We start from the raw sequence: 16,538 nt of genomic DNA on the forward strand, positions 1-16,538 counted from the left end.
GGGGGGGGGGGGGATGGCAAAATCATATGGCAAGCTTTACAAACATAACCCTACACCCTCCATGGTAGAGGCAACAATTGCATAAACTCCCTTTCATTACCCTGAAATAGATCTCAACCCCCCTCAATATACAATAACCCCCAAACACTTTCTCAAAATAGCATAGCCCGCTACAATTTTGTCGACATCGGAAAACGGGCCAAAGCAACCCTTAGATGTCATAAAGTGCACATCTCCTTATTAGGTAGTGTACTCCTCATTAGTTAAGGGGGGGAATAAGTTTTCTTGGCAAAAAACCCTTTGAAATATGTCACCAGGCTTTAGTATCTGTGTACTACCAATGATGACCTGGGAAAACAATAAATAGATAAATTAGTTATAAGAAGTAATCTCAATGGTATTTTGATAAATGACAATATCATTCTTGCATTGTCACCAATACCACCATCTTTGTCATCAGCGTCATCATCACCAACCACCACCACCATCATCATCGTCATCGCCAATCACCATCGTCATCATCATCAACATCATCACCAGCATAATCATCACCATTATCATCATCACCAGCATCATCATCATCATCTTCACTAGCATCATCACCATCATCATCCACTAAAGATATCATCATCACCATCATCATCACCATCATCATCACCATCATGACCAGCATCATGACCAGCATCATCATCATCACCATCATCATCATCACCATCATCATCATCCCCAGCATCATCATCACCATCATCACCATCATCATCCACCAAAGATATCATCATCACCATCATTATCACAATCATCATCACCATTATCATCATCAACAACACATACCTGTATGTTACACCTGTGTGCTGCCAGAGCCTCTCTTATCTGTTGCACCTCAGAGCAAGTGATTCCACCAATAACAAACAACACCAGAAAAGGTAGCCCATTTGGTCTTGGTTTACTGACGTTCATGAAAAGACTGTTGAGCAAACAAACAAAATCATTTCCACCAAGACAATCAGTTCCTGCATAAGTCAGCATTATCAAATCCTATATTTGCATAAACCTATTTCAAAGACAGTTTTCATTGGCAAAGGCGACATGCAATAGGTCATTCCAACATGGAAATAGTTTTGTTGAATACAAAGAACATTGAATCAGTCTCAGAAACACAAGTCATTCCAGCTATTCTTGGATCTTGGAATGACCTATCTCCTATTGCTTTTCGCCTATTGCCTATCGCCTTTGGCGATGACAAGGTTTTTTGAAATAGTTGTATACAGGTATTTTTAAAAATTCTTGAATGCTGCATATCGAATAGAGTGCAAAGCCTCATAACTGTGAAATAGTACTACTTGATTATTTAGTACAATATTAGCACCAACGAAACGATTGAAAAATGTGTGTGTGTGTGTGTGTGTGTGTGTGCTGTTTTGAGGAGATATATGGTTTGCACTCCAATGGCATACTGAATAGCTCAATGCAGGTTTAAAATTAAGGTGCCGAAATATAAATAAAACCATTCTGTTTTTACATATAATAAAATATCTTAAATACATTATCTAAAGCATGTACATTTAACCTGAACTTGGCTTCAAAAAGCTGTTGTTATTATCTGCCACAATGACACGAGTTGCTAGTCATTATGCACTATTCGGTATGTACTATTCAACATTTTTGAAGTAGCCGTATGTTTCTGTGATAATGAGCTTGTAATAAGGTCACTGTTGAACAAGGTATTACCTGAAACCTGTCTTGATGTAGTCCTTAAGACCATGGGATTTAAACTCGATGTCAATTAATTCTGGTTTATCATCACTGAATATGGCATCAATGATCTTGTGGGAGAAAAGATATCAAACAAAAACAATAGAAAATAACTTACTAGACAAATGTTATCAATCGTAGTACAAAGTTGAGTTATGTTCTTCAAAATTCAAAATCGGCGCTACTAAAAAGAAAATCCCCCCAACCCTACCCCTATCCCCTCTCCTTTAAGGGATCAAGGGTGGTGTAGGAGAAGTGGAGAACTCACCACTCACACCTGGGGTGTCTGGTTTGATTTCTGGACTTGAGGTTACATTTTGGTTTTTTTGGTTTTCACCCTTGAAGGTTTTTCTCAGGGTTTAGCAGTTTTCCTTTCTCCAGGTGCGCAAAACCTAACACGCTTAATTCTGTGAGGTAGTCATGACTTTGATAAGCCTAGAGGTTATTTCAGGGTTCAATCTGTGAGTTAGCCGTGCCCTGACTTAGATCAGCCCAGAGGTTGTTTCAGGTTTCAATCTGTGAGTTAGCCATACCCTGACTTAGATCAGCCCAACTTTGTTTCAGGATTTGATCTGTGAGTTAGCCGTGCCCTGACTTAGATCAGCCCAGAGTTTTTATCAGGGTTCAATCTGTGAGTTAGCCATGCCCTGACTTAGATCAGCCCAGAGGTTGTTTCAGGTTTCAATCTGTGAGTTAACCATGCCCTGATTTAGATCAGCCCAGAGGTTGTTTCAGGGTTCAATCTGTGAGTTAGCCATACCCTGACTTAGATCAGTCCAGAGGTTGTTTCAGGGTTCAATCTGTGAGTTAGCCATGCCCTGACTTAGATCAGCCCAGAGGTTGTTTCAGGGTTGGATCTGTGAAATAGCCGTGCCCTGATTTAGATCAGCCCAGAGGTTGTTTCAGGGTTTGATCTGTGAGTTAGCCATGCCCTGACTTAGAACAGCCCAGAGGTTGTTTCAGGGTTCTATCTGTAAGTTAGCCATGCCCTGATTTAGATCAGCCCAGAGGTTGTTTCAGGGTTGGGTCTGTGAAATAGCCGTGCCCTGATTTCCCGATTTAGATAAGCCCAGAAGTTGTTTCAGGAGATGGATAAAATTTGCAAGCTTTTACATAATATCTATTCAATATCTGTATTGTAGTGAACTCACTTGTTTTACTAAAGGATTGTAAGATGCTTCCTCTAAAGCTGTTTCGTCTTGATATAAGCTCCTAGAAGGAAAAATTAAAGAACTTGAGCATTAATTTTTGTGAGAAATAAAGAATAACCAGGTAAAATCTATTAGCCATTGCAAGGTTGAGAAAAAAAAAAAAAGTTGAGTTGACACAAGGGGAAAACGTTTGCGCATGCGTGCCTTTCAGCACGTTTTCTAAGAATTTTGAAGAGTTTGAGTGAGAAAATAAATGTTTGTTTTCTCCAAGTAAACAAAAAAGTTCGAGAGTATACTTTTGTCTGACCAGGATACTGTATTAACAAACACAATATGAAAGAATTACCCTTAAGTTTCAAGCATGGACACTAAGTTTTGGCATTTTGTAAAGTCCAATTTATCAGGCATGTTTGAAAGTCAAATTTACTTATGTTTTGACTAATTTGCATACGGATTCAGAGCATGCGCAGACGTTTTTCACTCGTGTCGGTGCAGTTGGCATTGCAGTGCATTGTTGGACTGTATTAGGGAAAACATTTCCAACATGGCGGCTATTTCATCATCTAAAGGTGGTGTTACACGGACCAACTTGCAACGCCGATTTTTTGCGCAACACTGTTGCACGAAAGATTGTTGTCGTGTAACATAGCGCCGAGGACGATTTTTCGCGCAATATTTCACTATGCAACACGTTGCAAGTTTTTCATCTGGCTTCAAAAACTTGCAACACAAGATGACGAATTTTCAGCAAATCGATTTGTGTAACATGTCCATCGCCGATTTGACGCGCAACAAAATAGCGCCGACTGTAGAAGAAGTAAGTTTAAAGAGTACAGCAACTGCAACGATTGTCTAAACCTACTGGAACAGACAAGATAAAACTTTTGTAGTTGATAAAAAAATGATAAAAGCAAGAAAAGAAGAACAAAAGATAGCCGTGAGTGAGTTGGCAGCGCGTGGACTGAATACTAAAGTAAATGTTGCGCAAAAAGTTGTTCCCGTGTAACATGTCGAAAAAATCGACACACAAATGGCGCAATAGCGTTGCACGAAAAATCGGTGTTGCATAGTTGTTCCGTGTAACAGCACCTTTAGACAGTCCCAAAATGCAATGCAAATCCAACTCGATATGTCTTTTACTTAACCTTTGAATGGCTAATAGAAAAGATTCTCTTACCTATGCTGCTTGAGTTCTTCTCTGGCGATTCCAACTCCGCTGAGCTTTTCAAAAGCATCAGATACTTTTCGTCTGGAGGTTTTTTCTGTAATCTCATTACCTGTAAAAATATGATTACTAGTATTAAATTAATTTATAATTATAAGAATTCTTTATGATTGTACAACGATTTGAGTAACTATTGTTCTGAACTGACTACTTTCAACCTTCGATTTGAGCCTACTAGTATTAAATTAATTTATAATTATAAGAATTCTTTATGATTGTACAACGATTTGAGTAACTATTGTTCTGAACTGACTACTTTTCAACCTTCGATTTGAGCCCACGATGTGAGCGCGCTCAAAAGCCGCTTAATAGTCTTCACGATTTTATTGAAGAACCAACCATTCACGTTTTGAACTTTAAGAGGGCAAAACCCTCAAATTTTGCACAGGACCCTATTATTTATTTTTTTGTTATTTTCCAGAATAACAGGTGTTATCATATGACCCGCATCTGCCCGGGCGCGCGCTCTTAAAAAAACGTTCGGGAAAATGGCGTGAGCAGGACCGTACGGCTTTGAGAGAGCAGGGCCGTACAAATCTGTACGGCCCTGCCCGAAACCTGCGACCAAATTTTCTTTCTTTTATTTTATTATTTTTCTTTTCGTGAGGGTCATATGATAAAATGCTTATTGACTGAGTTAGGTCGGGCCGTACGGGAAATTATTTGGCTCTCGGTCATTTGTACGGACCTCACTGCGCTCGGTCCGTACGGCATCACCTCGAGCCAAATATTTTCCCGTACGGCCCTCCCACTCAGTCAATAAGTCATAATTTTTCAAAGTTTAAGACAATTCTGTTCATTAGAACAATGTAAAAAATCATTCTGTTTGTTTTGTGTTCAATTTTTACGATAACTTGCACACCGTAGAACCTGAACAAAAGTATTTTATAACTATAGTGTAAATATATTTTGAAAATATAGTGTAAGTTACGTGTTCGGAGAAAATTACTCATGTCTCTTCCTTAGCTTCCGTTTTATGATTTTTTTTTTTGTTTTTTGTTTTTGTTTTGTACAGAGCTTGATTTTCGCCATTTTTCTTCAAAAATTGTACAAACGCATGTCATTCCGGAGTGATTATCTCAAAAACAAGCTAGGGACACCCCATTTTTCTTTGCATTTTTGAAATCAGCAGTAAATTTCAGGTTAAGAAATTTTCAATTTTTAATTTTCTGTTTGTTATTTACCAAAGAGTCAGCCACCTTAACCAAAGAAAATTGGTCGCTATACAAAACTAATTACGATTTTGAGACGACAATAGAGTACCAACACTATAAGTGTGTAACATAAATACCACTAAATACTGCTACATTATGCTAATTCTATTGTTTTCTATTGTTTAATTAGCACTATTTACTACTAAATAGTGCAAAGTGTTGCACACTTTTAGTGTTTGTACTCTACCACGAAATATTGACGGCGTTGGAAGAAAGTATATTCAGTATTGGGCTTCGCGACTCCGCTCAATACCGAATATATTTTCTCCCAATTAGCTGTCAATATTTTGTGGTATTGTCGTCTCTAAATGGCAATTAGTTTATATTATTGATCATAGATAGATAGATCACTTACCGAGATATCCTGGTGTATCACAGGTTAAGTTCCCACTAAGTAAACAATCAACTATCCTATTCTGAAAAAATGGAAAAGATGATGCATAATATTAGGCTAAGATCAAACATCAAAACTAATGACCTAAACACCACCTTAATATCCATTGTTTTTAATGCGTACGGGATACGAGTGAAAAACTTCTGCGCATGCTCTGAATCCGTGTGCAAATTAGTCAAAACATAAGTAAATTTGACTTACAAACGATAAACTGATAACTTGGACTTCACAAAATGCCAAACCTTAGTGTCTAGTTGTTTGTGGTGCAATGTTTTCCCATTTCAGACCACGTGTCATTCCCTAGAGAATAAATTTTTTGTTTGAGTTGTATCCATATTCATGTGTCTTCTCATGTGCAACTGTTAAACAAAGAAATGATAGTCTTGGGAATAACACATGGTCAGGAATGGGAAAATATAAATGATAGAAAAGAGAAAAGAGAAAAGAGAATAGAGAATAGATAATAGAAAATAGAGAATAGAGAACAGAGAATAGAGAATAGAGAATAGAGAATAGAGAATAGAGAATAGAGAATAGAGAATAGAGAACAGAGAACAGAGAACAGAGAATAGAGAACAGAGAACAGAGAATAGAGAACAGAGAATAGAGAACAGAGAACAGATAATAGAGAACAGAGAACAGAGAACAGAGAACAGAGAACAGAGAACAGAGAACAGAGAACAGAGAACAGAGAACAGAGAACAGAGAACAGAGAACAGAGAACAGAGAATAGAGAATAGAGAACAGAGAATAGATTGTCTGCTTGAGTTATATCCATATATTTATGTGTCTTCTTGTGTGCAACCCTTAAACAAAGAAATGATACTCTAGGGAATGAGGGCACATGGTCTGAAATGGGAAAACATAAATACAGGTTTATAACCAGGTCTAACAGTTATAACCCCACAAGCATTTTCCTTACCTTTAGTTTTTCTATTTCTGCAGGTGATTCATAAAATTCATCTCCCATCAGTGAAAACACAAATGTTAAAAGTAACATGATATCTTCTAGACTGTAAGAACTGGAAAAGAAGGTGACGTTAAATATAATTGTTCTATCACACACTTCGTAAACTAAGAATGAAGATTGAATTCTGATTTCTAAAAAAAGCAAAATGTGTAGTTTCAGAAAATATCCATACCCCATCATGGAGGGAATTTGTAAATTTTCTTCCATACAAACTGTGTAATTTTGTCCTTTCTCTGACCCCCATCCCCTACAGAATTTCTAATTCCCCTCATGGGTGGGGTATGGATATTTTTTTGGAACTACACAATACTGTCTTGAGTTTGAAAAACCTTTACATGATAAATGTATTATCTACAGTTTATCAAGACATTTAATCATCAGGCCAAACGAAAAAATAAGTGTGTTTCCTGTTGCATGAGAAAAATAACTGGGGTCGGTAGGTCGGATTTTTTTACTGATACAACAGTGGAAATGAGCTTACTGGGAACCCTGTGGCGCATTTGGGAATGAAAAATGTTAGGGTCGGCAAAAATTGGCAAGAGAGTTAGGGTCAGTCGCGCAACAGGAAACACTTATTTTTTTATAAAATGCGTTTTTGTCACTCGGTCAAGATCTATATGTAAAGTGTATGCTACATCGAGTGTATAAGCAGATTAAAAAATTTGCCTCAGTTTGGTTCTCACGGAACTTGAACCACTGACCTCTCGTTTGCTAGACGAGATCTCAACTGCTTGGCTACTGAGGCCTTACGGGAGAAGGACATGTTAGATCTATATTATTACTTATTTTTTGTTTGGTGTCATGTTAACATGGTATTGGCTAATGTTCTCAGGCAATCAAACAGCTAGGCACAATATAACTAAATGTATTTGCACACTGCATAATAATAAACGTACTTATCTTCTTTGGGAGTTTCTAAGAGAGCGAGTATCTCTTGGATAACATTATGACTATCCTCTGTCAGTGCACTTGAAAGAAGAATCTAGAAAAGAATCATTAATAAGTAGGATTTAGTACAGGAGTGTGGGGGGTTGTAGTTCAAGCCTCGGTCTGACCAACACTCAGGGCCTTAAAATAACTGAGGAGAAGGTGCTGCCTTTGTAATTATATCTGCAAATGGTTAGACCTTCAAGTCTTCTTGGATAAGGACTTTAAACCATAGGCCCTGTCTCCCAACCCTTCCTAACCTGCAGTAAAATGGGGGACATAAAAGAACCTGTTGAATTATTTGTATAAGAGTAGGGGATTGTCTCCCGGTTCAACACCCTATCCCAATTTGAAGGCATAACATTAATCTTCTAATCATAATTATTCACTCATAATTGTAAGTTGCACGATTGAACCTCCCAGTAAATGGTTTGTATGCTGCTTCAAAAAACAAGAGATTGAAATACCTTTTCAATGGCCTGTAATTTCTGCAAACTTTTAGAATCTTTATGCTGAAGCGCATTTATGGTTGCCATTGTAATCTGGAGTAGGGCACTGTGCTTATGGAATGCCTTTGGTTGACCTCTGAAGAATTGATTTACGTGTTATAAAGTAACTGTTATAAATCTTGCAATCTGATTGGTTGGGAGCGTGTGCTTTATGAGAGCACACAGCACGCACCCGCCCTTTGCATTTTATAAAAGAAATAAAAAACCTGCTTACTGTGCTGTGTGGAGTTATAAATCACTTGGGGATTGGCAGAACACCCGAGAAGTGTCAAAAAGCACTCCACTATGCGTCGTGCTTCTCCTAACAATTCTCTCTGACCCCCTCCCCTCCAGAATTTCTAATTACCTCTGTGGGTGGGGAATGGATATTTTTTTTGTTCTTTCACATTTTTCATAGTCACCTGAACTGTTCTGCAAGAGTTTGTAGATGTTCTGGAGTAACTTTACTTGGTAATCCCTTGGTTTCCAAGGGCAAGGATTCCTTACTGACGGCATCAATCAGGTGGCGTGAGATATCTTTCAAGCCCTCCTTGATAAAATAAAGTAAAACAACAGAATTACGCTACACAGTTCCTGTTTTTCATTATTTCATCTCAGTTTTGAAAATTTTTTCGATTCTGATTGGCAAAAAGTTTCTCCAGATCAGCTGGTTGGAATTGCCCTATTTCACTATGACGTCACTGCTTGTTTACGTGTGGGATAGAATCGCCAAATCCAATAGAAAATTCAACAAAACTTGCTCCTAGCGAATCAGTTTAATCTAAAATGGCCTGGTTTTTGGATATAATATGTGTTAATATGTACTAAAAATATTCTGAGCGTTTGCTGGCTATTCTACTTCTCTTAGTGGATTGATACAGGTTTTAGAACGATTTTTGGTGAATTTGCGTTGATTTGACCCCCTCCGACGACCATGATCCTTTGTGTTTAAACAATAGATTGTTTTGATGTGACGTCATAGTGAAATAGGGCAATTGAATGAATAATAAGAACAATAAAGAATAAGAAGGAAAGACCTAAATAACATGCTATGTGATGGATTCACAGTGGTATTCATATATCAAAAACATAATTGATGATCAGTCATTTAAAAGTACCTTTTGTCTTTTAGTAAAGAGAGAGTTCAATAGAACCTGCGCCACTGGGTCATTGGCGTGGGCTAACGATCCAGGAACTACTGTATCTGGTGTTACACTGGTTTAATAGGAAGCATTTATTATTAATAAAAGATTAGATACTATCAACATAATATAATCATATCTAAATTGTCTACTTGGGATGACATGGTTACTTGTAGCCTCTTGGATGATCTATTAAGTCAGGGAACGGCTAACTCACAGATTGAACCCTAAAACAACCTCTGGGCTGATCTAAGTCAGGGCATGGCTAACTCACAGATTGAACCCTGAAACCACCTCTGGGCTGATCTAAGTCAGGGCATGGCTAACTCACAGAGTGAACCTCGAAACAACCTCTGGACTGATCTAAGTCATTTATAGTAGGTTGAGCGAGGAAAACTGGATTACCCAGAGAAAAATGGTTGTATAAAGAGAAAGACCCAACAAACTCTACTCACATGTGATGCCAAGTCCAGGAATCAAACCCGAGACCTCAGAGTTGAGAGTCAAGTATACTACCCCTATCAATGCCACTTTTCATACCCTTAAAGAATAAGAAAATTACCTTCCACTTGCACATAGTCTAGCCATATCCACGGCAACATCCACCTCATGATATGGTAACCTAGGTAACAGGTTTATGATTTTGTCCGCAAGAGTATCACCAGTGTGTACACAGGGCCCCACCAGATCTAGTGTCCTGTCAATCAAAACTAGAGATGCACGTCTACTTGCTGTCTGTAAGAAATTATTTTATTTATTCAATATTTAATATTTAATTACACAATTAGGCTCATGAATAATTAATTAATATATATTACTTATTAATTACCATATATGTCTGTTGCCCTCAAACCTTAAAATCAAGAAAGAGTTTATGGTCAGGGATCGAAACAGCGGCCTGAAAATGGCCAAATGGCAGGCCAAATTTCAGGTTTGGCTGGCGAAAATAACGATGTGCTGCCGAATGAATAATAAAATGACATGCAAAATTTACTGGAATGACCTCCTTTTACCATGCTCCTTTACTATGGCAGGCTAAAAAAGTTTTCTATTTCAAGCCCTGATGGTACTGTGATTGCACATTAACCAAAGCGCAAAGGTGGTTGCAGACAAATAACTTTTGTGGCGCAATTCACCCTTGCAGTACTATGATTCAAAGGTGAATGCAATTGCTGTCATATGGTGTGACAGAGTTTCGAGTGGTACGGTAACAGTGGTATGGTAACAGTGGTACGGTAACCCAAGACCCAGCCCAGAGGTGAGTGTATTACCCCTACTATACCCTTGATTTCCCAAAAGACATTCTAACTATGACAATGAAAGTACAGTGAATAATAAGACTCTTACTGTCATTCTACTCTAACCTTGAAAACTCGAGTTTGTCAACCAATCAGATTACGAATTGAAAACAATAGAATTCAAGTTACATGTACTGAAGGTCTATAAAAGCTATTCAAGTAGATGTAATGAAGAAAGAGAAAGAAAAAATAAAATTATTTTTACACAAATGAAAAATAAAATGAAAAACTTGAGTGTTCATGGTTAGAGTAGAACGATTGTAATTATATATATATATATATTTCTTATATTATTAAATATATAAGATTATAAGATTGGATTAATCATTGTCAAGAAAGAGCCACCTAGTGGAATAATAATAAACCATCATCACCATCATCATCACCACCACCACCTCCATCATCATCACCATCATCATCACCATCATCATCATCATCACCACCAACACCACCACCATTATCATCATCATCATCACCATCATCATCACCACCACCACCTCCATCATCATCACCATCATCATCATCATCATCACCACCACCACCATCATCATCACCATCATCATCACCATCATCATCATCACCACCAACACCTCCATCATCATCACCATTATCATCATCATCATCAACATCATCATCACCACCAACACCTCCATCATCATCACCATCATCATCATCAACATCATCATCACCACCACCTCCTTCATCATCATCATCATCATCACCATCATCATCATCACCACCACCACCTCCATCATCATCATTATCATCATCATACATCGTCATCATGTATCGTCATCTTCATCACTTTACCTTTCTTCTTCCTCTAGCTGATGGCATATTTGCCAGTTCGCTGGCTACCAGCTTACTGATGTAACCTAATCCATAGCAATCTTCATTAATGTCCATTATTTCGAACATGCTGCTAAGACCTGCTGCAAACATCTGTATCAAGTGTAAAACATTACAACCGTTGAATAAAGAACTAAAATATGAAAGAATAAATGAATGGGACAGATGGATGGATGCAAAGACAGACAAATGAATGAATGGGACGAATGATTTAATGAATGAATGAACAAATGAATGAATGAATGAATGGATGGATGGATGGATGGATGAATGAATGGATGGATGGACGGATGAATGAATGAATGGATGAATGAATGAATGAACACATGAATGAATGAATGAATGAATGAATGAATGAATGGATGGATGAATGGATGGATGAATGAATGAATGGATGGATGGATGGATGAATGGATGGATGGATGGATGGATGAATGAATGAATGAATGGTACAGATGCGATGGGACATGATAATGGATGGATGATTATAAGAACTCATTAATGGACAAGAGCACAAATGAATACCAATAAAAGAGATCAATTTTACCTTTATTTTGACCTGAAGATTGTGTGGTAGCAGTCCCATCTCAACTTCACTCAAGCAATTGAAAACATGGCTTTTATCTCCCTAAAACACAGATAAATAACAAAACATAAATAAGATTTATCACATTCACAAAAAAAAAACATACAACAGACTGAAGAATTTCTGTGAATAAATCTTACAACTGTAGAGCGAAGAAATCCTTGCAATCTTGAGGTATCACAGGGCAATATTGGGAAAAAATGAGCAAAAGCTGGAGTAAAAAATAACCCTGGATAAAGTTGTGATGCAAAGAGAGCCACATGATGGATGTCCACAGTGGAATACTGAAAGAAAAATAATGAATTTTTGTTAAAATATTGCTTTAAATCTCATACACACAATCACTAGCTCACTCCTTCATTAGTCAGTCAACTCTTCAGCATGGGCAAAATGATCCCCATTTTCAGACCACGTGTCATTCCCTAGAGTATCATTTCTTTGTTGAATGGTTACACATGAGAAGACACATGAATATGGATACAACTCAAACAAAGATTCTTATTCTCAAGAGAATGACGCAGGGTCTGAAATCGGAAAACATAGCATAACATAACATGAGTAAATTTATATCTATACATCCCAATGTCTGTCCGTCCATCCATTCGTTCATCAATTAATACTGAAGAAATAGAAAAGGTGCATGCGTGCTGTGTGCAGTTATTAAGCATGAGGGGGTTGGCAGAACACAAGAGAAGTGTTAGGAGAAGCATTACGCGTAGCTGAGTGCTACTCAACACTTCTTGAGGGTTCTGTCAATCCCCAAATTATTTATAACTTCACACAGCACAGCAAGCAAGTTTTATTTTATTTCTTTTATAAATACAAATTACAATAACCATTATTTTTATAGGAATGACGCAGTTGAAAGTGCGCACTCGTTCTATGTGCTCTCATAAAGCATGTGCTCACAGCCAACCAGAACGCGAAATTTATAACAGTTATTTTATAAACCAATTTACTATTAACTATTGTTCTGGACCTACTAGCCTCTCATACATGTGAAAACGCTTTTATGTTTCCACCTGAACACAAGGCTAGTCAAATGGTAGTTATTCAAATTGTTCACCATATTACCATTCCGTGTATAATGACAAATGTAAAATTATTACTCACAGGATTTCCCATCCATTCTCTCATTTTAAGAGAGAGCTCACCAAAAACCGATCCTTCCATATTATCATTATGTTTTACAAAAGAGTTTACAGTCTCAGGAACAGTACATAGCAATGTACAGTGTTGGAAGTCACTACTTTGGATGATGGTACTTATGTCTTTCAAGGTTTGTCCATGTACTACTGATGTTACAATGAACACAGCTTTTGTCTCTGATTCGTTTCCAGACTATGGAGAAATATTTTGAGCCCAAATTAACTTTCAGTAATATTAATCTTGTCAAACTACTTTTCAAATGTCAAAGTTCACCCACACCATTTTCAAAAAATGTGAACTCTTTAGTAGTAACCTGTCAGAATTGCCCTATAACATTATGACGTCACAGCTTGTTTACATGGGCAAGAATGATAGGAAATTAGGCGAAATTTTCTTTTGTTCGGGATATTTAGTACAACATTTATCTGTTATCACCTTTCCCCGTTGCTGCTGTTTTGCCCCCTCTGGCGACCATGATCCTTAGCACTAAAACAATAGATTGTTTTGATGTGACGTCATAGTGTTATAGGGCGTTTTTATACTACCGCCAGTCAAAAATATAAAAGGTACTAACTGATTAGTTTTGATTGATGGCAGCACAAAACCAAATTTCAGCGTGCAGCTCGCAGCTAGCAAGCTTGCTTGTTTATGAAAATAGTACTAACTACGATATGGGACCTTAATAAATTCTATTGCTCTTCTTTCTATTAAAGTAACAAAAGACGTCGGGTCGTGATGACTCTGAAAGGTCGTGTGTAATTAATATCTTTGAATTTTGTAATCTTATGCATTTCAAAACCTTTACTAAATTAATAAATTATCATATTGGTTAATGAATCGGTGTGAGGAGATGAAACGTGTATTTGCGAACAAAACTCTCTAACGTTAATGAAAGCTTAATTAATTTTCAAATTAGTTTTAAAACGAAACTAAAAAACTTCGGCACCAAAGAACAACGTCCAAAATCATCCTCTTTACATAATACAGCATTTCTCTGTACATATATATAATGAATCTTATTCTAGTTGAATGTCGTTCTTCAGTGTTTCAGTGATTCTCTTTTTCCCTCTCTTTACCCTTTTCGACGACAAATCAATTATAGCCAAAGCCCCAGCTTCCACCATATTTTTGACATTCCCAGACCAATGTAACATCTCAGCAGCAGGGTTATCCATATATACCAAGGCATTATTGACTGTAGTAAGGATTTTTTGCCAGACAGAAGAGATGTTTTTATTTAGTGAAACTCCGGCCGCCATCTTGAATGTCTTCTTCTAGTTACCAGCGCCCTCCTCTTTGTCGTCAGTGCGAGCACAGGCAGCCCAATCTTTTGTCCAATGATACTGTATAGTAGCATAGTAGCATATTACTTTTAAGAGTAAGAAAGACTTCCTTGATAGCTTGTTGTAGCTTGGCCGTCGACTACAAGATGAAGCGGGAAGGAAAGGAAGAGGAAGAAATGGATCTGAGTGTCGTCAAAGCTCTTGTGTCGAAAATCAATTACTCCATTCTGTTTTATTCTGTGGTCCTTGACGAACTTCACACGTTTGTAGTTGACACTGATGGCCTACATTTCTTCAGTCAGCATGTTAAGTATTGTAAAATTGTCGAGAAGGCGCTGTTGGAATTGAAAGTGCGTCAGCCATGGTAAATGTGAAGACAGATCCTTAGATGAGACAGAGTATTTGGATGGTCAAGATCGAAGAGTCGGGTGCGTTGAAGATGAGCTGCAACCAAAACCAGAACGCAACATTTTTGAAGAGTCTTGGAGGGATGAAAATGAGAGTAACTTAAATAATATGCTGCGAGACTTATATCAGAAATTACTGAAACAAGTAATGCGCCATCATTACTGATGGTCCCATAGCCAGGGTGCCATTTGCTGCCCTACTGGATCCAAAGACGAGACAATACTTGTCACAAACAAAGAAAATTAGATTCGCACCTTCCATTAGGACTTTAAAGATTCTACAAGAGCGTCCAGCGCATCTTAACTATAAAACAGTTGCACTGATCATAGGGGACCCTCTTATTGGAAGAGTGATGCTAAATGGCAAGGAAAACTACATAAGCCCTTTGATACACGCCCGCCATGAAGCAGAAACAATTGCTAATATTCTTGGTGTTGAAGCTCTGGTCGGAGAAAAGGCGACCAAGGCTGTTGTCATCGAAAAGCTAAAAGAAGGAGCATCTATGGTTCATATTGCTGCACATAGTAGCTTGTCACAAGCTGCAATCGTACTTGCACCTTCTCCTGAGGTAAGAGCAACAAAGATCCCAGATGAAGAAGATTACATGCTGACCATGGCTGATGTACAGCAGGCTAAAGTACGTCAGTGCACAGTTAGTTGTGTTAAGCTGCTGTCACAGTGGACGTGGTAAAATCAGAGCTGAAGGAGTAGTTAGCATGTGTCGTGCCTTTCTAGCGTCAGGTGCTCGTGCAGTTGGTGGCATCGTTATGGGCCATCGAAGATTCTGCTACGCTTACATGACATTGTTTTATAAACACTTGAAGGAAAGAAAAAGCGCAAGTGAAAGCCTTCAATTGACCATGAGAGACATGCGAGATAGTGAGGTATATAGCAAACCTATGTACTGGGCTCCTTTCATTGTGATTGGCGATGATGTTTCTATCGATATTTAAAACTTTTCAACAACAAAACAGAAAAAAAAAAAAACAATCCAAGCAAGTTCCAGAGAGAATGTGTCTAATGTACGTAAGGTACAAGGTACGTAAATCTAAAATCTAATTGGTTTACGTTGAGCACCAATCACATCAGTTGGGCTCCAATCTTTAGAACTGAACTTTTACGCATAGAGAAAAACCAGAGAAACCGCGGACCATAACTTTGAATTACATCACAAGAGATAGAGCCTACGAGAACTATACCTATCTGTACTGTGACAGTCTAGGAATCGAATTGAAAGCCGATAGACTGAAAATATCTTGATCTTTGATGCTGGAAGAAAGCTAGCAGTTCATGGGAAACTGATGTTTTAGTTGGACCACGAACTCAAAGTGAAGACTGTGCTCTTTATGATAGTATTTTGTACTCGTAGTTTGGCTATTGGAAAACAAATTTTGGGCTTTTTTACCGTAAATGAGCGTAAAAATGACAATAGAAGCTTAATTTTGTATGTTTCTTCTTCGTCATTCTTCTCGGGCTATGACAAATGTTAACAAAGTTTTCCTTTGAATTCTCTAACACCATCATAGGTTAAGCAAAAACCTTCTAGTTTAGCAAAATAGGTCATTGTAGTAGTCGTAGCACAATTTCTTGGACCTCCTGTATAAGAGCGCATGGTTTCAAAGCCTTGCCAAAAATAGAAACATATGTTGGAAGTAAACCCAGAACTCTGTTTTAAAGCAAGATTTTCACTGATTTTATTTCA

At 37.7% G+C, this 16,538-nt stretch overlaps 1 protein-coding gene across 1 annotated transcript; it reads right to left on the minus strand.

The window, feature by feature from the left end:
- Window positions 1-13: 13 nt before the first annotated feature.
- On the minus strand, window positions 14-14,433 carry LOC116293671 (sec1 family domain-containing protein 2). Its single transcript, XM_089030992.1, has 17 exons — window positions 14,222-14,433; window positions 13,110-13,337; window positions 12,137-12,280; window positions 11,958-12,038; window positions 11,372-11,503; window positions 9,826-9,998; window positions 9,240-9,336; window positions 8,544-8,671; window positions 8,101-8,218; window positions 7,603-7,688; window positions 6,659-6,758; window positions 5,698-5,758; window positions 4,081-4,180; window positions 2,904-2,964; window positions 1,729-1,823; window positions 832-964; window positions 14-348 (listed from the first exon to the last, which is right to left on the minus strand). Exons 1-17 carry the CDS (start codon window positions 14,402-14,404, stop codon window positions 241-243), a joined length of 2,028 nt encoding a protein of 675 aa, XP_088887118.1. The 5' UTR covers window positions 14,405-14,433; the 3' UTR covers window positions 14-240.
- Window positions 14,434-16,538: the final 2,105 nt, after the last annotated feature.

Source organism: Actinia tenebrosa, unplaced genomic scaffold (assembly GCF_029948245.1).
Source record: "Actinia tenebrosa isolate PJP-AT-01 unplaced genomic scaffold, QUT_ActTen_1.0 PGA_scaffold16__25_contigs__length_10494907, whole genome shotgun sequence".
Lineage (NCBI taxonomy): Eukaryota > Metazoa > Cnidaria > Anthozoa > Actiniaria > Actiniidae > Actinia > Actinia tenebrosa.